The 23,177-nt window shown below is 35.8% G+C and overlaps 1 protein-coding gene across 1 annotated transcript; it reads right to left on the bottom strand.

Moving 5' to 3' along the window:
- Nucleotides 1–14,729: 14,729 nt before the first annotated feature.
- Nucleotides 14,730–17,868, bottom strand: LOC136235859 (uncharacterized). Its single transcript, XM_066025929.1, has 6 exons — nucleotides 17,529–17,868; nucleotides 16,415–16,526; nucleotides 15,549–15,679; nucleotides 15,386–15,451; nucleotides 15,121–15,270; nucleotides 14,730–15,011 (listed from the first exon to the last, which is right to left on the bottom strand). The coding sequence occupies exons 1-6, from the start codon at nucleotides 17,751–17,753 to the stop codon at nucleotides 14,889–14,891; spliced, it is 807 nt and encodes a 268-aa protein (XP_065882001.1). The 5' UTR covers nucleotides 17,754–17,868; the 3' UTR covers nucleotides 14,730–14,888.
- Nucleotides 17,869–23,177: the final 5,309 nt, after the last annotated feature.

The raw sequence follows: 23,177 nt of genomic DNA, 5'->3' as shown, positions 1-23,177 counted from the left end.
GGAGGAAGATCAAGACTCGGATCCTTCTGATAAGCAGATTGATTTAAGCATGCCTGGTCTGGAGTCGGTAGAGCATGCCTCTAGTCTGGGTAATTCTATTAATCCTCTCTTTGTCTCTAATGCTTCTGCTAAAGGCAAAGAGATTCCCCAGTCTATCCTGTCAGCTGGGAAGGGTTTGAGTAGGGAGGCGAGTACTCTACATCCTCCTGTTGATGCTCCTATTGGTAAGACTATAGGAGTGAGTAAGTTAAACATGAAGAATCCCAAAGGGAAACCTAAAAAGAACCTTCATGGTTTGAATTCTTTGGATAAAAAGGGTCATTCTGGGACCGCCTCTAGGCTCTCCGGAGCCCCAAACAAATACCTGATCTAGGGTTTGGGCCTGCGTCTGTAGTCTCCCCCTCTGATGGACTTCTTCGTTTGGAATGTTAGAGGTGCGGCGAGCAAGGCTACCCGCATTCATGTCAATGATCTCATTAAACAGTTTAACCCTTCCTGCTTTGTCCTTCTTGAGACCAAGGTTAGTGGAGCCAAAGCAGATGAGGTGGTTAGAAAGTTTAAGAATTGGAATTGCGTCAGGTCGGAGGCTACTGGCCGGGCAGGGGGGATTTGGCTCTTTTGGAAGCCAGGTCAAGTCAATATTGATATTGTTACTATGGACAGTCAATTCATCCATAGTAAGGTGTGTTACCCGGGTAATAAACCCTTCTTTATTACCTTCGTCTATGCTGATCCTGTTTCGACTAACCGAAGAAGGCTGTGGGAGATCCTTCATTCTTTTAGCTCTAACATGGTGGAGGCGTGGTTGGTTGCCGGGGATTTTAATGACATTGCCCTCTTGAGTGATCAGAGAGGAGGGGGTAATCATTATGTCAACCGGTGTCTTAATCATAAGCAAAGTATGGATATGTGCGGGCTTTCGGACCTGGGTGCTGCTGGCCACAAATTTACCTGGAAAAGGAATAGTGTGTTTGTTAGGTTGGATAAGGTGTACGCTAATGTTGTAGCGATTTATAGGTTTTCTGAGGTCAAGGTACTTAATCTCCCTTTCCGTCACTCAGACCATTGCCCTATCCTCATTAATTTGGTCAAAGGAAATCGGCTGAAAGGTAATAGACCTTTTAGGTATCTGGTGGCTTGGGAGTCTCACCCCGAGTTTAAGGATTTCGTTAAAAGCAATTGGCATCCCCACTCTGATGTTCTCCTCGCTACTGAGGAATTCAGGAGGAATGTGGCTGTTTGGAATAAAAATACTTTTGGTCATATTATCAGGAGGAAGAACAAACTCTTGAGGAGAATGGAAGGTGTTCAGCGTTGCTTGGAGGTTCGTTTTGATCATAGCCTGAATGGTCACCTAAGAGCTCTTCAGAACGAGTTGGAAGCTGTGCTTAGACATGAAGAGCTTCTGTGGTTCCAGAAATCTAGGAAGGCTTGGATTCAAGACGGGGATCGGAATACCAGGTTTTTCCACCTCTCAACGATCATTAGGAGACAGCGAAATAGGATCGAGGCTATTAAAGACGCCAGTGGTGAGTGGATTTTTGAGGAGGAGGACATTCGGCGCCTTGCCCTTGATTTCTACAAGGACCTGTTCAGAGAGGAAGCTGTGGACCTAGAGAGTGCCCACTCTGGCATTTCCTTTCCTCGTTTGGGGGAGGATGCTATTAATAATGCTTTCCATCCCATTGAGCTTAAAGAGATTGATCTGGCCTTCTCCAGCATCGGTTCCACTAAGGCTCCTGGTATTGATGGTATCCCCGCTAGTTTCTATCATAAACACTGGGACACTGTTAAAGAGGGTATATACAGCTTTGTGTTAGGTGTCTTTGGTGGTTCGAACGATATCAGTTTGGTTAATAAAACCCTCCTTGTCTTGATTCCTAAGGTTGCCAAGCCTTCTTCCTTTCTCCAGATGAGACCCATCAGTCTTTGTAATGTCTTGTATAAAGCTATTACTAAGATTGTGGCTAATAGAATCCGGAAGATCCTTTCGGATATTATCAGCCAAAATCAAGGGAGCTTTGTTCCTGGAAGACAATTGATGGATGACGTTGTTATTGCCCAGGAGGTTGTCCATTCTATGAAGATTAAGAAAGGCAAGAAAGGGATCGTGGCTCTCAAGCTGGATCTGGAGAAAGCCTATGACAGGTTGAACTGGAGCTTTCTTCTGGATAGTTTAGCCAAAGCTGGTATCCCGGAGAACTGGAGGAATTTGATTGGAAAGTGTATCTCCTCTCCTGTTTTCCAGGTTATGATCAATGGGGATATGTCGGATGAGTTCTCTCCATCCAGGGGTATTCGTCAAGGGGATCCTATGAGCCCCTTCCTTTTTGTTATTGCCATGGAAAGATTGTCTCACCTGATCCAAGAGGCGGTGAGCAAAGGGACTCTCCACCCTGTTTCCATCAACAGACATTGCCCCCCTGTTACCCATTTACTCTTTGCTGATGATGTCATGCTTTTTGTGGAGGGTAATGAGGAACAAATTAAGGCTGTGATGGATATCCTCGACTGCTTTTGTGAGGCTTCTGGCCAGAAGATTAACATCCATAAATCCCGTATGCTTTGTTCCAAGAATATGGATAATAGCTTGTGTAGAAGACTGAGTGAGATGTCTGGCATTCCCCTGACTCAATCGTTTGGGAAATACCTTGGGGTCCCTCTTCATAGTGACAGGGTGTCCAAAGCCTCTTTTAAAGACATTTTGGACAAATCTAACGGTTTGTGTGCTAGCTGGAAAGCTAATTCTCTTTCCCTTGCAGGTCGCCTTACTTTAATCCAGTCTATCAACTGCGCTGCTCCAAATCACATCATGCAAGCCTGTAAGCTCCCTGAGCCGGTCCTCAACGACCTTGATAAAATTAATCGGCGTTTTCTGTGGGGAGAGTCTGGGGATGGGAGGAAGATTCACCTGGTCCCTTGGAAGGAAGCCTGCCAGCCTAAGAGCAGGGGGGGTCTTGGTATAAGGCAAGCTAAGGACAATAATAAAGTCCTGTTAATGAAGCTTCTTTGGAGAATGTGGCAATCCCCCTCCTCCCTTTGGGTTCGTCTTCTGTGCGGCAAGTATAGGAAAGATAGAATCTTTGGTGGCCCGAAGGAGAGGGTTGTCAGCTGTTCCTTCCTCTGGAAAGGGCTTAGTGCTGTTTTTGCTGAGTTTTGTACGGGGATTGGCTTGGAGGTGGGTAATGGGAGATCCATTAGTTTCTGGTATGACACCTGGATTGGTGACAAACCGTTGATTGAGGTGTGCATCGCCCCTCCGCCGAATGATCTCCTCTCCTGGAGAATTGCTGATGTGGTGGACTCGGAGGGAGACTGGATCTGGTCTAAGTTCGACTCCTTTCTTAGCCTGGAGACCCTCCTTAATATTAGAGGTGTGAAGATTAGTAATCAGGAGGAGGATAAGGACAGACACTGCTGGGCCTTGACTAATAATGGTTCTTATTCTTGCAAATCGGCCTATGAAGCTTTTACCCCTAATAGGGCTGATCCTCCTTTGGAAATTTGGAAGTCCATTTGGGCCCTCAAAGTCCCCTACCGCATTAGGAGTTTCCTATGGCTGGGAGTCAAAGACAGGCTCCTCACGAATGCAGATAGACACAGAAGGCACTTGGCTGTATCTGGTGCCTGTAGCAGATGCAGCGGCCATGTGGAAACCTTGTGCCATGCTTTGAGGGATTGCCCGAATAGTAGAAAGGTTTGGGAAGGGGTCCTTCCTCACCACATCCTTCCTTCCTTTATGGGGTTCTCTGATATTGACTGGTTCTCTGAAGGCGTTAATGGGAATTTGTTGGCCAGTATGGAGCACGGGGCTATTCTCTTCGCTATTATTTGTCACCAAATGTGGAAATGGAGGAATGAAGAGTTATTTGCTGAGAAGACTGTCTTTATTCTTGACCTCCGGTTTTACTTCTCGAAAAAACTCTCTGTTATTACAAAGAGTTTTGAAGGAGAGCCCCTGGTTCACCCCTCCCCGGTTAAAGAGGTCCAGTTAGTTGGTTGGAGGAAGCCCAGGGAAGGGGTTGTCAAGTTGAATACGGATGGCTCCTGCCTTAGTAATGGCAGAATTGCTGCTGGTGGAGTTCTTCGGGATGCTGGTGGCACCTGGCTGGCTGGGTTTACCCATAACTTAGGTACGGGCTCCTTCTTTACTGCAGAGCTCTGGGGGATCTTGTCTGGCATTAAACTCGCCATTCGCATGGGTGTTAAAAGACTTTCGGTGGAGTCTGACAATTTGGAGGCTATCAACAGGATTTCGGATAGACAGGCTGTTTGTCTTAAGAGTCAGAATCTCATTAAAGCCATCTTGAGGCTTCGTCCTGCCTTCGATTCTCTTACCTTCTCCCATATTTATAGGGAGCAAAACCGTGTGGCGGATCGCTTGGCAGCTGCTGGGCATGGGGGGATGTTAGGTGTTTCTACCATTTCCGTTCCTCCTTCTTTTCTGTTACCTTCTCTTCTTGAGGATAGGATTGGGGTCAGTCTTCCTAGACTGATCCCGGGTTAGGTTTTTGTTTGTTTGTTTTTTTTTCTTCCCTTCTTACCAAAAAAAAAAAATTAGAGTTTCAATCACATAAAAACTTCTAATTAATATTATCAGATAATCTTTTAATTTAATCCATAACCATAATCAAATTATAATTATTAGTGAAATTAATTTATCCCCTAATTAATATATAAATTTCGGCCCCCTATATTGTGTCTCACTAATTATATTTTCGTCCTCCGATTCCAAGTCTCATATAGGACCCATTAGGTTCTTTATTGCCACTAGCCGTATATATCCTTTGAAATTATTCATCACGATTAATTCCAACATATATATAGCGGAATACCGTCGCGAGCTGTTACTAGCAGAACCTATGATATTCCCCCAGAGCAATTAAGAAGTCAGGTTGATAACTGACGTTACCCTTTCTGCATTAGGTACAGTATAATACGATCCTTCATCAACTATATCCTGTCGGTCAATTCCTTATAACCATGGAACGTGTCAAGGTTACATATAATGAAGAGTCCGGTTTTACTTGTACAGGTTGAATTCACGCTGAAAAGATAAGTTAAGTGAAACGTTCATTTCTACTCTTAACTCTATCACCTTGCAAGGATTTCAGTCAATTCACCACAAGCGGCCATTTGGATATATCTCCCACTTATCGGGAGTGACGAATGCTCAATCTGACATTAACTATTCTGCAATTACTTTGTGTGATACCCAACCCTGCTCTCACACACCCCAGGCTCTCACCTATTGGATCGTGCTCGCACAGAATCAAAGTACCAGACTCCATAATCTAGAATCACTAATTAACAAATGTTTGAGTCTGAGGATTAGTTATACCTACTAATACCAATGAGATGAACAGTTGACACATTAGATAAATCAATCCATTCTGTTATCTCAAGTCGGATCCCAATCCTAATGAACTCCTTCACCGGATCCATGTAACTGTCTAGATATCTGAATATCTAAAGCTTGTGAGATCAGCTTTCTGTCTCGATAGAAAACACTATTACATGCAAGTCTCAACAGTAATATGCCAACCCCTATAACATATTACTTGACTTGGGTTTACTTTAAGTCTATTGGTCTATTATAAAGTACAGTCTCACTTCACGCTTGTATGAACACTTTATAACTACTTAAATAAACTTAGGGTTACTTTCTTTATGAAAGATTTCTGCCTTTATATATAGTTACATTTTAATGCTATATATCTGATTAAACAAATGATCGAATAAACAATTTATTCATTAATATTAATATCCTAAAACAATTGTCTTTAGGACACTAAACTCCAACATTCTCCCATTTGGACTAAAGCCAATTGTTTCTGAAACTAATACCAAAAGAACTAAGATGTTTATCGTGAGCTCTTTGTGGTAATGGCTTGGTCAACGGATCTGCAACGTTGTCCTCAGTAGGCACCTTTTCTATTCTCACATCTCCCCTGGCTATGATCTCCCTAATGAGATGATATCGCTTGAGATAATGTTTGGATGCATTATGAGACCGTGGTTCCTTTGCTTGTGCAATGGCTCTAAACAGCATCCTTTGCCGCTTCTGCAGCTGCGATGTACTTTGATTCAGTCGACGAGAAAGCAACACTTCCTTGCTTGGAACTCTTCCAACTAACTAAACCTCCATTCAGGATAAACTGGTATCCTGATTGAGATCTATAATCATTTTCATCCGTCAGATGACTAGCATCTAAATATCCTTCAATTTTCAATTCTCCGTGTCCATATATGAGGAACATGTCTTTAGTTCTTCTAAGATACTTAAGAATGTTCTTGACAACAATCCAGTGATCAAATCCTCGATTCCCTTGATATCGGCTCGTCATACTCAATGCGAACGCCACATCATGCACAATTCTTATTAAACGATAAAACAAAAAAAAACTAGAAAACATTAAAAATGGAAAAAAAAACGTTAAAACTTGAAAATACGAAAAACGAAAATCTCGAAAAACGTGATGAAATATTTCCATCACGATTTTTTTGTTTTTCGTCTTTTTTATTGCATTTTTTTCAAGTTTTTCGTGTTTTTTGTTTTTCTCATTTTTCATTCTATTAATAATTCATTATTATGCACATTTCTTTTTTTCTATTAATAATTCATTATTATGCACATTTCTTTTTTTTTCTATTAATAATTCATTATTATGCACATTTCTTTTTTTCTATTAATAATTCATTATTATGCATATTTAATCGATATTAATAAGTGCGTGCGTCAAATATTAAACAATAGAAGCTACTAGTACAATGTTATATTAAGCAGCGCGTGTGATATAATAAACAAGAGAAGTAATTGTCTTAGTGGTAAGTAGGGTGGAGTGTAAATAGGAGAGCCCAAGTTCGAAACCCTCCCCTAGGTGAGGACACTTTGTTAGGTGAGAACAGTCAAAACTACGTCGTTTTGAGTATAAAAATCAATTAAAATCAATAAAAAACACTCACTACTACTTGTGGGATTCAAACTTGGGCTCTCTCATCTACACTCCACCCTATTTACCACTAAGACAATTACTTCTCTTGTTTATTATATCACGCGCGCTGCTTAATATAACATTGTACTAGTAGCTTTTATTGTTTAATATTTGACACATGCACTTATTAATATCGATTAAATATGCATAATAATGAATTATTGATAGAAAAAAAAAAGAAATGTGCATAATAATGAATTATTAATAGAATCAAAAATGAGAAAAGCAAAAAACACGAAAAACTTGAAAAAAATGCAATAAAAAAGACGAAAAACAAAAAAAATCGTGATGGAAATATTTCATCACGTTTTTCAAGTTTTAACGTTTTTTTCATTTTTAATGTTTTCTAGTTTTTTTTTGTTTTATCGTTTAATAAGAATTGTGCATAATAAGTATTAATAACAAAATACAAGAGTTAGTCGTAATGAGGATTCATGTCTATTATTTATGTAATGCTCATTACATAAATTTGTAAAGAAAACTTGAGTGATGTATTTGTGATTCTAAAATCTAAGAACATGCTCTAATTTCTTATTTATTTAATTCTTTTATATTTTTATAATTTATGTTATATAAGAAACTATATTTTTTAAAACATACGTTAGAACATATATTTTAACTTTTAAAACACGAACTATGAAGTTTAGAACGTACGACATATTTTTTAGAACGTACGATATGTTTTTTAGAACATGTGTTATGTTTTTTCGAACATGAGTTATAAATTATATTATAGAACAAATGAAAAAACGATCCAGATATCTACTGATTTTTTTAGAACATTATACTTAATTTTTGGAACACAAACTATATTTTTTTTTTAAAACGTTAGAACATATATTTTAACTTTTAAAACACGAACTATGAAGTTTAGAACATACGACATATTTTTTAGAACATAAGTTATGTTTTTTAGAACATGTGTTATGTTTTTTCGAACATGAGTTATAAATTATATTATAGAACAAATGAATAAACGATCGAGATATCTACTGATTTTTTTTATAACATTATACTTAATTTTTGGAACACAAAATATAAACTTTAGAACATACGTTATGTTTTTTAGAACATACGTTATGTTATTTAGAATATGAGTTATAAATTATATTATAGAACAAATGCAAAAATGGTCCATATATTTACTATTTTTTTAAAAACATTATGGAGTGTAAAATTAATCCAATGGTGAAAACAGACAAAGTAAGGCTTACTTTGTCAAAAACAAAGTAAGCATAGTCTTTACCATGTAACAATATTTAGAACATCGTCCTTAACATTTTAAAATATAAATTACAAAAATATAGAGGAATTAAATAAATAAGAAATTAGAGCATGTTCTTGGATTTTTTTTCTATTAATAATTCATTATTATGCACATTTCTTTTTTTCCTATTAATAGTTTATTATTATGCATATTTAATCGATATTAATAAGTGCATGTATCAAATATTAAACAATAGAAGCTAAAAGGGCAATGATATATTGAGCAGCGCGCGGCATAATATATAAGAAAAGCAATTGGTTCGGTGGTAAGTAGTGTGGAGTGTAGTTGAGAAGTCTAAGGTTCAAACCCCCCTAAAAACAGCAGTGATTTTTTTAATTTTCCTACTCAAAACTACGTAGTTTTGAGGGTTCTCACCATAAGAAAGTGCCCTCACCTAAAAAATGGTTCTCACAAGAGCCCTCCTATATATATATATATATATAAACATGAATAAAATTTAAACATGATAAAACAAAAAAAATTATAATCCAATTATTTCTCAGCCTAATCATATTTGTTTAAGAAAGACTATTTTGAAGATTAACTTTATGAATATTTACAAATGTAGATGTGTCATTTTTAAGCATATAGAAGGTAAATTTTGCTTGGCTTCTTACACGAGAGGGATAACCTCTTGGTTTTTTTTTCCTTTTTAAAAAGTTGGACATGGGGGAATATTTTTGCCATATCGGGTGTGAAGTCTCCGTGTTTGGAGAGTCCGATACTGCCACTCTTTGAAGATCGCCAAGGTGGAGATTGTAGAAAAATTACTCTTTTGGCATTTTGGCAAATCACACATTAGTAGCCTAGAGGGGAGAAGTGGAAAAGAAAATATATATTAGTTTATTCAATCCCACATCAGAAAGCTAGACTTTTGGGTAGAGTTTGGAAGACTATATAATTCAGACTCAAATAAAAAACCTTTCTTATAACAATAATGTTTCTATAAAATTAAATACCAAAATACTTTAATTTATTTTTGACATAATAAAAATAATTTAATTAAATATCATATAATAATAATAATAATAATAAATTGGTGTCTTAAGACTCTTAAACATTTAGACTTTACATATTTCTTAATAAAAAAAATTAATTAGATATTTTGTAATAAAAAAGGGTTAATACAAATATTTGTCCATGTATTATCACGGATAAACGGATATACCCTTACATCAAATAAATCCACAAAAATATCCTCGAATTTTTAAAAAAACAAACAAATATACCCTAATCTAACGGACTATCCACATGGCATAAACGGCATGCCACATCATCTTCCTCAACATTGCCTTCTTCACTACAAGGAGAGACCAATGGCGGTAGAATCTGGAAAAGTTTGGATCTTCTTTACCAAAAAAAATCCTCAATCTTAAACAAATATCATAGGATCCTCCACTAATCTACTGGAATTAAATCTTCTATTTTGATCTACTGCTGCTCACGTCTTAAAAATTTGCAGCTTTTGTTTTGATCTATTGCTGCCCATGTCTACTCCTTTAGCTCCTTCCTCTTCTCCAGCTTAGTTGCTCTTGCCCTTAATTTCCACATAATTTATATGTTTAATTTTATATTAATGATATGTCAATAGCTAATTGGTCACCTAATCATAAGATTAAACGTCGTTTATGCCACATAGATTAACTGTTAGATTAGGGTATAATTGCTAATTTTTTTAAAAATCGAGGATATTTTTATGGATTTATTTAATGTAAGGGTATATCTGTGATAATACAGTGGCAAATATGTGTATTAACCCAAAAAAATGAACTTTTAAATTCAGGGTCTTTGCATCTCTTATGATAGCGAAAAGGACAATTGAATTCGAACAAGTCATTATTTTGTGGGTAAATTACAAAACTAGGCCAAATGGGAGGCTCATTTACATATTTAACACATTTACTCAACCTACTACGTATCTAGACTGTTTTTGTGTCACTTTCCCATAATACCCTCAATATTTACGCGCGTCTCTCTTTCTCCCATCTGACTTCGCAGATTCGATTATATACGAAGTATGCGAAGCTAATGTTTGGTTTGCTTGATAAATTTAATTAGCATATGCGAAGTATGCGAAACTAATGTTTGGTTTACTTGATGAGTTTACTTAGTATATGCGAAGCCTGGATGTGTTTTTAAGCCAATTCGCGAAGTGGTATATAACATTAAAATCATCACATTATCAAAATTTATAACAAGATTGTCACAATAAACTCCTAACAAATCACTTCATAATACATAGACTCCTATTTACTACCGATGGATGGATGTGTCTCATGGTACAGAAGAAGATTGCTCCAATAAACTCCTAACAAATCACTTCATTATACATAGACTCTTATTCACCACCGATGGACGGATGTCTCATGATACATAGGCTCCTATTCACCACTGAGGGATGGATGTGTCCCACGGTGTAAGCTGTTATTCACCACCGATGGTTGGAAGTCCAGACCTTTTGGAATGGATGTCTCTCATGGCACCCCAGCACGCTGGTTTCCAGGAATGAATATTATATGTTCAACCACCTTCAAAGAAATTTATTCGTGTTAGTCAGAAACAGAGGAAGATTTGGCTTCGCGAAACGAGGATTCGCTAAGTATGCGAACATAAATGTGCAAGGAATAGGGTGATTTTACTTAGCGAAACATTGATTTCGCGACGTCTGCGAGGAGAAATGTGACGCTCTGACTTCGCGAAACGATGATTTCACGGAGTCTGCGAGAGAAATTTACCGAATTACCTCGCAAACTTCACGTAATCATCGTTTCGCGAAGTTAAATCGATAAATTTCTCCCGGCAGACTTTGCGAAAACGGCATATGCTAAGTAAATTTAAGGAAAAACGCAGAAAAAACTGTATATACTTACATTTTTCGACGAAAATAATATGATAAACTGGGGAAAACGATGAAAATAACGTAGAATCGTCATTTCTTCGTTGGTCACAAGAAGAAAGAAACCAAGTAACGAGCATGAACAGGAAGATGAAGAACCATGGCTTCGTTTTGTAGGATTACGAAGTTGCAGAATCAAGAGATGAAGACATGAAAAAGAGAAATACATGGTGATTTGTAGAAATGGTGCAGATTTTGTGCAATTTAAAGGAAGATAGGAAGAACAAAAGTCTTCGAATCATTAATGGAGGAGCCAACAGCCGTTTCGCGCACCCAAGAAGAAGAGGGGAGAGAAACCATTCGCGGAGGGGAAGTGGGAAGGTTGAGGGTATTATGGGAAAGTCACACAAAAACAGTCTAGATATGTAGTAGGTTGAGTAAATGGATTAAATATGTAAATGGACCTTCCATTTGGCCTAGTTTTATAATTTACCTTTATTTTGTCCATACTTGTACTCAAAGCTAGCTTAAGATAATAATATAAAGTTTTGACCTAATTAGCTTTAAAAGTAATTTAATTATTAATTATTTGTTTTGGAAATAGATAAAATCAAAAGATAATAATCAAATTTCACCTAAAGCTTTTTAAAAAGTGCAGATTTAATTCTAATGTACGTAACAGTTAAATAAAAGTAAAATTAGAATTTTTCAAAATTTTTTATTATATAATTGATCTTACCTAATAACATTAGAATATATTAGAACTAAATTTATCCTTCACATCCAAAACGTTAGAATCAAATTTGTTACTAAAAAGTCAACTATGTAAAACATAGGATAAAATAAAATGCATTCAATGACAATGATAGAGAAACGGAAATAATCAACAATTGATGTTTTCAAAGTATGGATAAAGTCAAATATATATAATAATATATATATATATATAATGTTTACAATATTGAATATCTCAAATTTCAATGGAGGAGATATCAAAAACAGCAAGAGCTTATTACACAAAATTATCAGAGAAGCAGAAACAATCAACAAGTGATGTTTTCAAAAGTATAGACAAAGATGGAGATGGAAAGATAAGTTTTGAAGAATATGAGAAATATGTTAATAAGAACAAGTTTAAATCAATTTGTTCTTCAAAATTCTTCAAGAAGCTTGATAAAGATGGAAATGGAATTTTGGATTTCAAGGAGTTTATAACATTGGAATACTTGTTGAAGACTGAAAGAGTTTACTGGTGCAATGGATGCAATGATTTTCTAGATGGAGCTTATTTCACTTGTGTTCACTGTTTCAATCATTCTGTAAATACTTATGATCTTTGTTGCGATTGTTATGGGAATAGAATTCATCATCATCATGATGTGTTTCTTGATAATTTCACCTTGCTTCACAACTTGAGAGACAAAATTAAGGTAATTTTTTTATTCGGACAGTTTTAAACATTTTTAGGCTTTGCTAAGTATAAAAAGGTAAAAAACATATCTTTCATTTTTTTGGTTCATAAGATCTTTCATCATTTATTTTTTGTCTCATTAAGTCATTGCTTAGCTGTGAACATCTAGTTTAACGTGTTATATTCATTTTATTTGTGTTTGAAATCATACTTTTTACAATTTGATTTAACGTTTTAACTGTTTTCTATAGTCGCATTACACATATCAAAAACTGCTTTCAAATTATAAAAAATGTAAATTTCAAACGCAAGGGAAATAGAAAACGCTATATTAATCGTGTTTTATGGTCAAATGATTTTTTTTTATCATCAAAAATATAACGTGACCAAAAAATAAAAGATTAAGGATTTAATGTATCTAAATAAAATATCATGAAAGATAAGAACATTATAATGCTTTTTGCCATATAAAAATTACACTCTTAATATATTTTTAAAATATATATACAATTTTAATCTAATCAGAGAAGAAATTTTTTGTTTTAGAAGAGAAGTTAATCTAACAAAAGCTAAAGAGTAAATATTTCAGACGAACTTCTGACTTTTTGAGATTTACCAAAGCATAGTTTTTGAGCAATTTTATTAAACCAAAAAAGAAAGTCCTCCCAATCTGGAGGATATGTGCAATTTGACACCTTGCATATCCTCATTTACGGGCCTGATTGACTCCATACATGATATGGATTCTAGTTGGTCTCTAAACTTTGAAGATGTCTTGTTAATTTAAATGTCTTATTAATCTAATTTCTTATTAATCCCTAAACTTAAACTTGACTTTATTTGTGTGTGGGATGAATTTATCAGAGCAAAAGGGAACCAGCCTTTAACACTATGAAGACATCGAGTGGATTTGGATTTGGAGGAGGGGCTGGGGCTGGGGGAACTTTTCTGTAGTTCGGGTCTATCCTAATCCAAATACCTCACTTGTACATCAATCATTCTCATTTGCTCATATATATTATTATATATGTTGTGTTTATATACATTACAACCTCTCTTATCTCATATAACCCTTTTAGGGTGTTGATGGAACATGATAGAACATTCATATTACCCCCTGAAAGAAAGAAAACTTTAAAAGGAATTATTTTGATTCAACCATCGTTTTTTTACTTGCCTACTAAAATACTCTATTTTAGATACAACAAATCACATAATATAGCTAGTTTTTTTTATCTCTTTTGCACGATTGAGAAATAGTAACTGATTCCATATCCATAAATGTATGTAGTTCACAAAAAAATTTCTTTATCTTATTCTTAATCTATCTTATTATTAATCAGGAATTTCGTATATAGCTAGAACGGCCCTCACAAATTGATATATGTTGTGTTTATATACATTACAACCTCTCTTATCTTACTCTTAAAAAAACTGATTAATTTCTAAACTTACCAAGTGTCTCATTAATTCTATTAATTTGAAGGTTAATGTAAGTGAGTTAAATAAGGTAAACTTACAAAGTGTCTCATTAATTCTATTAATTTGGAGGTTAATGTAAATGAATTAAATGAGGTAATGGGAAGGAAATGAAAATGATAGAAATAAAAGTAAAAAATTAACAGAGTTTTAAAGGAAGTAAAATGTTTAACTTTCACTAATCTTCATTTACTCTTGGTAACAAACAAAAAAATTCCCAAACAATATCAATAGCACATTTTACATTTCATTACTCTCATTTAACTCCATTAACCTCCTTCCAAACAAAAGCTCCTAAATTCATGTGGTAATACATGAGAAGATTTGGACAAATTAAAATATAGAAATAAGAGTCAAATTTAACCTCTAACGTTTTTAGTGAAGTGCATATTTAGCCTTAACATACGAAATTGTTCAAATTTAACCCTAACATTTCTAAATAAGATCAATTTTAACCCTGCGTTGCCGAAATTTTGTAAAGACTGTTATTTAACAATCACATCGGACCTTCTAAACATCAATTACGTCTAAGATATTTAATGTGACATTAAGACAGTTACAAAAACTTGTTAAAATGCTGACAACTAAGTCTATCACATACAAGTTAATCACAGTTACAAAAAGAAACTTGTTAAAATGTTAACAACTAAGTCTAACACAGTTACAAAAATTTGTGTCCATTCATCATCAGTGACAACACAATGAATTTCATATTGTAATGATATGGAAAGAAATGCAAGGAACTTTGAAGTTGGTAGATCGATTAAGAGCTTAAAAACCCAGAGAATTAAGAAAACGATATACTGTGAAAAAGCTAGATATATATGTATCTAAGAAGTAACAAAATTAGCATTAGTAGCTGCTCTAAGATCATATATCAAAACTGCAAAAAATGAATGGTTATTTAGAAGCAGGTGGATCCTCACATGATTTCTTGTACTCTGGCTTAAGCTCGTATGATCCTTGATTTGTTCCTTTGTTGTTGTACACACACAGCTCTTTTAGAATATCTTTCAGAAATTGCTGTACCATTTTAACAAATTCATTTCAATATATGCAACTATTTGTACCTAACCTAATTGTAAATTTGAATGCAATTTTTGCAAGTAAAGAACAAAGGAAGATAACATACTTCGGGTTGGTCAGTCTCTTGAATCAGTTGCCTTAATGTCCAGTTCGGTTGCCTTTCAAAGAGCTTAAACATGATATCTTCCATCTCTCCACGGTCCCTTCTGGTTCTTTTTACATCAGTTGCCTTGGCAGGTGTTTTCTTCTTATGATCCTATCTCAAAAACGTTAGCTTTTCTCGTTGTATGTTTGGTAGTAAAAATCAAAGTGCAACAGAGATTATTTCATTCATGGAAAATAATGTGCACTGAGGATTTATCTGTAAGTACAATGAATCCAGAAGCAATCATCAGTGGCATTGGTCTCATATGACTTCCGTTGTCATTGTCAATAACCTGAAATTATTTACAATCGAACAAACAAGATCTAATTAACAGACTATATTATACATAATAATAATAACTGTGAAGGGGAAACAAAGTATAATTAGACCTGTATTTGTCTTCCCTTAGTCATATACTTCTTTGTCCTTTCACGGCAGATTTTTGCATAATTCTCAAGGTTTTCATTGTGAGGACGCATGTCAAATTTATAGAGTATCTTTCCTTCCACAGCAATCTTTCCTGTAAAACAATGGAATTTACCCATTTTATTTGACTTTAAATTCCAAATGTCTTTGAAACTAGGAAAAAACAGAGTAAACAAGGAAAAGAATTTGAAGGACTTTTCTTTTAGATAAATCCGATTAATCTATTGGATGCTGATCAGAGGCATCTGTAGTTGATAGCTTTTCTAATTGAAGTATGTTGGTTTACACTAGGAATCGAACACAAATCTAACCCAAATGACTAGACACCTTTTTCACTCAAGCCAAATTTAATTTGCACAATTTTTATCTAGTCTTAGGTAATGGTAATTTCGATATTGTTACATACGCAAGCATAATATTCGATGCCCACATGAATACTCTCAATGACGGAGAAGTAATATATAATATAGACTAGGTAGGTATTCATTTGCTCGCTAGTTACTAGTGCAAATGCTTATATCCAAGTTCCAGCTGACCAGTTCATAAAAAATAACATCAATTAGAAAAATTTATCAATCCTTATTGTATTAATGTTTATGAATTTGAAGATCTGAAATTATTTTTTTTCCATGGAGTTGATAATGCTAAAAGGACAACATCAGTTCCAAACTTAACAACATTGTGTCATTTAAATGAAAAAAAAACGCAAGAATGTATAAGTAAACATGCACAGCTTTATAGAGCAAAAAGGAGAACAAACCAGATAAAATAATTAACAAATTTGAAGTGAATACCAATAAAAGACACTATAAAAGAGATGCATACTAACCTTGAGATGATGATTCAGAAAACACAGACATTGGGATGAAGTCTTCAGTCATATCCATAGAATAAGATTTTGGTGCATTCCCAGATTCATTGTCAGTCAATTCCATGGTGAACTGAACATAATTTATACAATCCATAAGATCATACATACATGGATGATAAAACAAAATTTGAACTCATTCCTAAGCTTTGTTTGTAACTCATTCTTCTATATGAGCCCCCTGGTAAAGAAGCTCTACTTAACAATCTGATGAAAAATTTATGCCTTATTCAATTAAGGCATGACAAACCTAAATGAGGATGAATTTACTAGTACAAGATAAATTTATTATATTAAAATCATCTTCTGTAACTTCTTTATGAAAATAAATGAGTTCCCTTTCTGTGCAAAATTTTCAATGACACAAAAAAAAAAAAACAATTCAAATCTTATTTAGAACTTTCTATACAAAAAAAAAAAATCAAGCATAATAAGACTTCAATGACACCTAGCTATAAATTCATCTGGCATGCAAAGTCCATTCGTTTTAGATTTACATGCCACGATGTACTCGTTAGTAGACGTGTCTGGACTCCATCCAATAAAAGATCAAATTTCTTAAAAAAAGAAAAGGCTGAAGGAAAATGTTCAAACATAAAGGATCATAAACTAATTTGTCAAGTTCAGGAGCACAAAAAGCATAGTTGCAACAAGCACATTTATCCATTATCTATAAAAAAAAGTAAAATAAACTTAATCTACATAGAATATAGCTGATAATAATGTATTAGTAAAGCATTTTTTAAAACAATTTATTAATAGAATTGATGCTGGCATTTTATACTAGTTTTAAAGTAAAACAGAAGAGTATAACAGATTTAAAATCGGCACTAACAAAATGATAAAAGGATTACAGAATGAAATTCATAAAACTTCCACAGTATCAGGCATCAGAAACAAGGCAAGAATCCACTCGTTTTTAAGAAGAAAATCCACATAGCGCAATACTACACATCCAATTTAGGTTCAATTTTACACTTCCCTGATAAAATGCCAAAAGTATTGCAGAATCGAGCAAGGTTTTAACCTAGAAAACAGATAATGGAGATGCAGAGTAAGAATCCTGAAAAAGAACCTGATGCGAAGAATTGTCATCGGAGGAATTAAGAGGATCGATAGAGAGAATGACTTTGGCAACAGGACGAGAAGAATCATCAGCAGAAGGATTTTTCTTGAAAGAGCGAGAAACTAAAGCAGGGCATTTCATTAGCCAAACAGCTTTTTCTGCTCTGGTTGTCTCCACTATCCCCCCAATGCCCTTACGGTTGCCATTGCTATGGTTATTGTTGGACTCGCTCATCGTTACGCAGTCGCACACAAACAAAATATGGAAAACGAAATCAGAGCGAGGGTTTCTTCTTTTCCAACCATAATCGATTCAGTCATATACATAAACCCCAAACTTTCCTGACTGAAAAAATGGATCTAACAGTTTCTTTTTAGCCTTGTTTTACCTTTTGGGGGATATGTTTTGAGAGAATTGCAAATTTACCTTTTAACTTATGAACTTATAAAATTTTACCCTAATGTTTCCAAACAGATCGATTTTACCCTATCTGGTTAAAAATTGAAATAGATTGATTTGACTGACTGTCACGTCACACTTTCCAAATAAGTTTTTCGATAAATAAAAGAAGTTTTATATATTTTATTCATCCATTTGTAACTTTATTAAGAGTAAATAAGTTATCAATCCATATACTTTTACCTAACACATTTTTTAGTTCTTGAAAACATATATTATAAGATCTTTAACACTTGTCACGTCAATTGTTACATTGTGTTAAATATTGATATAAAATCTAGACTAAATAATTTATTAGTGTCTATATTTTATTTTATTTTTATAACAAACCATCCTAGCAAAACACACACTCCTCAAATCCTCTTGCAAAAGATTAATAACAGCTGAAGGAATAGTTTCCTATTTAATCACTCTAACAGGATAGCAATGCGCCTCCGTCGCAAGCTTATCTGCCACTCAGTTCTGCTCCCTGAAGGCGTGCTTAAAAATAATAGACTCGAAAAAGACAGCATCTCTTTTAATTCCCTGTAACAGATTTCGATTACTTCCCATCAAGGATAAATTTGAGTTAATTGCCCGTATAAGCTCTTGATTATCATATTCAACTTCGAGTAATTTAATGCCAAACACTTTGGCTAAATCAATACCAGTCATAATCCTCCAAATTTCCGTTTCAAACGAGTCACCTCTTCCCATGTTGTGCATAAAACCCGCAAGCCAGGACCCTAGGCTATCGCGGATAACACCCCCCGCTGTTATACCACCATTAGCAGATCTAGAACCTTCCGTATTAAGCTTATACCAACCACCATTTGGTTTATTCCAACCAACCAGCACTTCCCTTTTCTGGCCTTTAAGAATGGTATATGTAGTCTTCCATCCATAGATGAATTGAATAGTAGTTTCATCAATGCATCTAACCTGATCAATGGGAATCCCTCTTCCCCTATCAAAAATGGATAAATTCCTCCATTTCCATATTAGCCAACAGGTTACAAGAAACAGAGCTTCTCAATTCACCACATTAGCCTCATTATTGAATAAAGCCCATTCAAACCAAGAATTAGCAGGCTGCCTGAAAAAATTATTATGAATATCAAGAGGAAGAAGTTGCTGCCACACTCTAGAACTAGACGAGCAATCCCTCAAAACATGAATCACTGATTCAATATCCTCGTGACATTTCGCGCAAAACCCGTCAGTAGTTAAATGTCGTCTAGCACTTTCAGCATTAGTCAAGAGTTTATTATGTAAACAGAACCAAGCAAAGCTACGTAACCTTTGTGGAACATTAATGGCCCAGCTCTTCTCCCATTTACGATCCAGCTGGTTATCCGCCACTCCACTAACAAGCGAATAAGCAATTTTGCAGGTAAATAGACCAGTAGTAGTTAATCCTCAACATCTCTTATGCATATCTTACCAAACTCACTTTCACACTACGGATTCTGAGGAGCCAATCTAAATCTAAATATTGCTCTAAATTCTGAAGCTTCCAGCTACCGTTTTAAATTTACTGTTTAATACTTATATTTTAATATTACATTATTTAGTCTTTCATTTTTGTTTTATTTAATAGTTTAGTCTTTCAAATATTTGTATAATTAAATTGTTTAAGATATTAAAATATGGAATAAAATAAAAATTAAAGATTAAATAATATATTATTAAAATAAAAACTAAAAACTAAACAAATCTACTTAGTCAAAACAAATTTGAGTCAAATATATCTAAAATTAAAATTAAATACCCTTCCTTAAAAAAAATTAAATATCCTATCCTTTGACCCGTGAGACTTTATAGAAAGATTCTAATAAAAGAAGGGTGTTGTTAAACTCAGCCCCATTTTCCCACCCCTAGCCCCGTCAAAGGACGAAATTACCCTTTCATAGGTTTTGGGGTGGAAAAATCACTTTTTTTTCCTCTCTCGATGCAAGGGCGTATGGACATCACACCTCACCACATGGTGGGGCGTGTGAAGATCACGCCTTCCCGTGTGGCCGGGCGTGATAGCCCTACGCTTCACCGAGTGGTCGGACGTATGAGTATCACGCCCGACCACTCGGTGAGGCGTAGGGCTATCACGCTCGGACACACGGGAAGGCGTGATCTTCACACGCCTGTGTATCGAGAGAGCAAAAAAAATGTGTTATGTATCCCGTATATATGCCGTTAAACCCGTAAATAGTCCGTTAAATGTACTTAACAAAAAAAATTTAAAAACATAAAAATTAAAATAAACATAAACATTTATAAACGTAATATATACAACAAAAAGTGTTCAAATGTATGAAGTTATAAAAAAAATAATCTAGTTCGCCCGACGTCACGCATCCATAAACTCATCCATCTCCCTCTTAATGCGTGGGACATCCTCGTCAGATCGGTGGGTAGCAGCTAGTTGGGTGACACGCCACAACCAGCTAACGCACTGCAAAAAAAATCAATAAATAAATATTTAAAATTAAACACATATAAACCAATACAAAATAATAATATTAAAAAATAATAAACTTACCAATTTGCTGTTGGCGCGAGAATGCTGTACCGGTCCAGCCTGTGGTGCATGAAGGAGATGGGGATGCGAATACTGCATATACCAATCCATATAAGCAGGATCACAAGCAGTGGGATCGTATCCGACTGGTCGGCATCTCCTCCGATCGATGCCCCGAGCCGATGGAAATCTCCGCCAGGTGTCCTCAACTGTGACTAAGGAATGCGTGAGCTTGTACGATAACGACTTCCATGGTCGTACTGCTTTATCAGGTCTAATACGCTCAGCTGGGATAGGCTGAGTATATCCGACCTGTCGCAGCGCTCGATCGGGCATATACGGTTCGACGATGTCTCTACACCGTATCCAACTGGCGTAGGACACTCGAAGCCGATCATCATCAGCGACAGGACCATAAGGCAACCACGTCACCTGAAAAAAAGTAATACTCAATTATACAAATAATATACTATAAATAATAATTAAATAAATTCTAGAATTTTATAAAATACCTCTGCCGCCGTCATACGATCCAGCTGCCCCCGAAAGGTATCTAGTCGGGCGGTCGTCTTGCCTGGGACCCCGACCTCCCATCTCAGTGCACGGGCATGGTCAGCTGGGATCAGGTGAGCTCCTCTATGCGGCCGGAAAACCGGAAAATACTCATATATCCATGCCTGCAGTAGGGTCAAACATCCGCATATACCGGAGTAATCTCCTCTGCTCGCTATCCCCAGCTGCCGGTACAACATGGCTAATGTGGCAGACCCCCATGATAGTCCAGCTGCCCCTCTGACACTGCTGTAAACCTCATGAAGATGGGCCGGCCTAATCCTATCTCCACTCTTCTCAACAAACAGAGTGGATCCAAGCATAAGCCACATCCACGCCGCTGCCCGAGTAGCGTCATCCCTACCCTCACCCAGTAGCCTCTGTACAGCCGCAACAAATACACCTCCACCTGACCATAAACGACTAGTCGGCAATAGAAGCTCAGCCTGACTCACCTCAAACATCATCATGCACATGGCATGAAGCGAGTCAACAGGGGGAGACTCGGACACCATCTGACCGTCGATCGGGATCCAAAGAATGTGCCACACATCATGTAGCTGGATAGTCATCTCACCGAACGGCATGTGGAAGGAGTTCGTATCGGGCTGCCACCGCTCCACGAACGCAGTCAATAACGGAGTGTCGAGGTTCCTGAACATGGCACGTGGAAGGTGGGACAAACCAGTCCTCTCGATCATCTCCCTCAGCTGTAAAATGACATATAAAATTATAAAATTACAGAATGTTTTGTATGTTTATAGTTAAAAATACGAATTACAATAAATGTTGACACACTATATTATGCTTACCTGGGGTGACGCATCAGAAAACCACTGACACAAATCTTTGCATGCTGCTGATCTATTATAGCATGTCAGAAACGACCGAATCTCCCCTCCCAACATCCGTGAGGCAACATGTCCTAGAAAACTAGGAATCACGGAACCATCAACGGGACCACCAGCAACCGGTCCAGTAACTACCCAGCTCTCGTCCTCACTAGCTTTGGAACGTTTGCTTGTCTCTGATAATTATAAAATTATAAAAAATTATACTAGATTATACTAAATTATACTAAAAAATACTAAATTATACTAAAAAATACTCAATTATACTAAATTATACTCAATTATACTAGATTATACAAAATTATACTAAAAATACTACATTATACTAAATTATACTAAAAATACTAAATTATACTCAAAAATACTAAAAAATACCCAATTATACTCAATTATACTAGATTATACTCAATTATCCTCAATTATACTAGATTATACTAAATTATACTAAAAAATACTAAATTATACTAAATTATACTATAAATACTAAAAAATACCTGTACCCGCAAAACGACCTCCTACGCGCTGGGTCGGCTGTCTCCCCGGGGTCGGCTGCTCATCGCTCTCCTCAACCTCGCGATCATGTGCAACAGCGGACTGTCGCACTGCCCGGGCTGCCACATCGAGGTAGTCCTGCAAAGAATCGCTACCGGGCTCTCTGTCATAAAAAAATACTATAATTATAAAATTATAATAAATTATACTAAAGTTTTAATCAATTTATACCAAAATTATAAAATTACCCTAAATTAATAAAATTGTAAAAATCATGCTAATACTATACTAAAATTAATAAAATTTTAAATAATATAAATTAAACTAAAATTAATAAAATTTTAAATAATATAAATTTTAAAAACCAACGTGGGCGTAAGGGAATCACGCCCGAACCATTGGTAGGGCGTATGAGCATCACGCCCTGCGAATGGTTCGGGCGTGATATCACCACGCCCTCCTTGCGATTCGGGCGTATGAGTATCACGCCCTCCCTGCGGTTCGGGCGTATGGCTATCACGCCCTCACCATTGGTAGGGCGTGATGCTCATACGCCCGAACCGCAGGGAGGGCGTGATACTCATACGTCCGACTTGCAATTCCGGCGAATTCCAAAAAAAACAACACAGATTCGTTACGAGCTCGAATTCAACGAAATAAAGCGGTGAATCTTACCACTTTATCTTTTCCTTTACGTCTTCTGTCGCCATCCATGATTCGGCTCAATGTGTTGTCCGGATTTGAGCAAAAAACGTTTAGGGTTCTTGAGAGGTTTTGGAATTTTTGAAATTTAGTCCAAAGGGTATT

This window comes from Euphorbia lathyris, chromosome 7 (genome assembly GCF_963576675.1).
Source record: "Euphorbia lathyris chromosome 7, ddEupLath1.1, whole genome shotgun sequence".
Classification (NCBI taxonomy): Eukaryota; Viridiplantae; Streptophyta; class Magnoliopsida; order Malpighiales; family Euphorbiaceae; genus Euphorbia; species Euphorbia lathyris.
The sequence above is the reverse complement of the archived record's forward strand: the minus strand, read 5'-3'. Positions and strand labels throughout refer to the sequence as shown.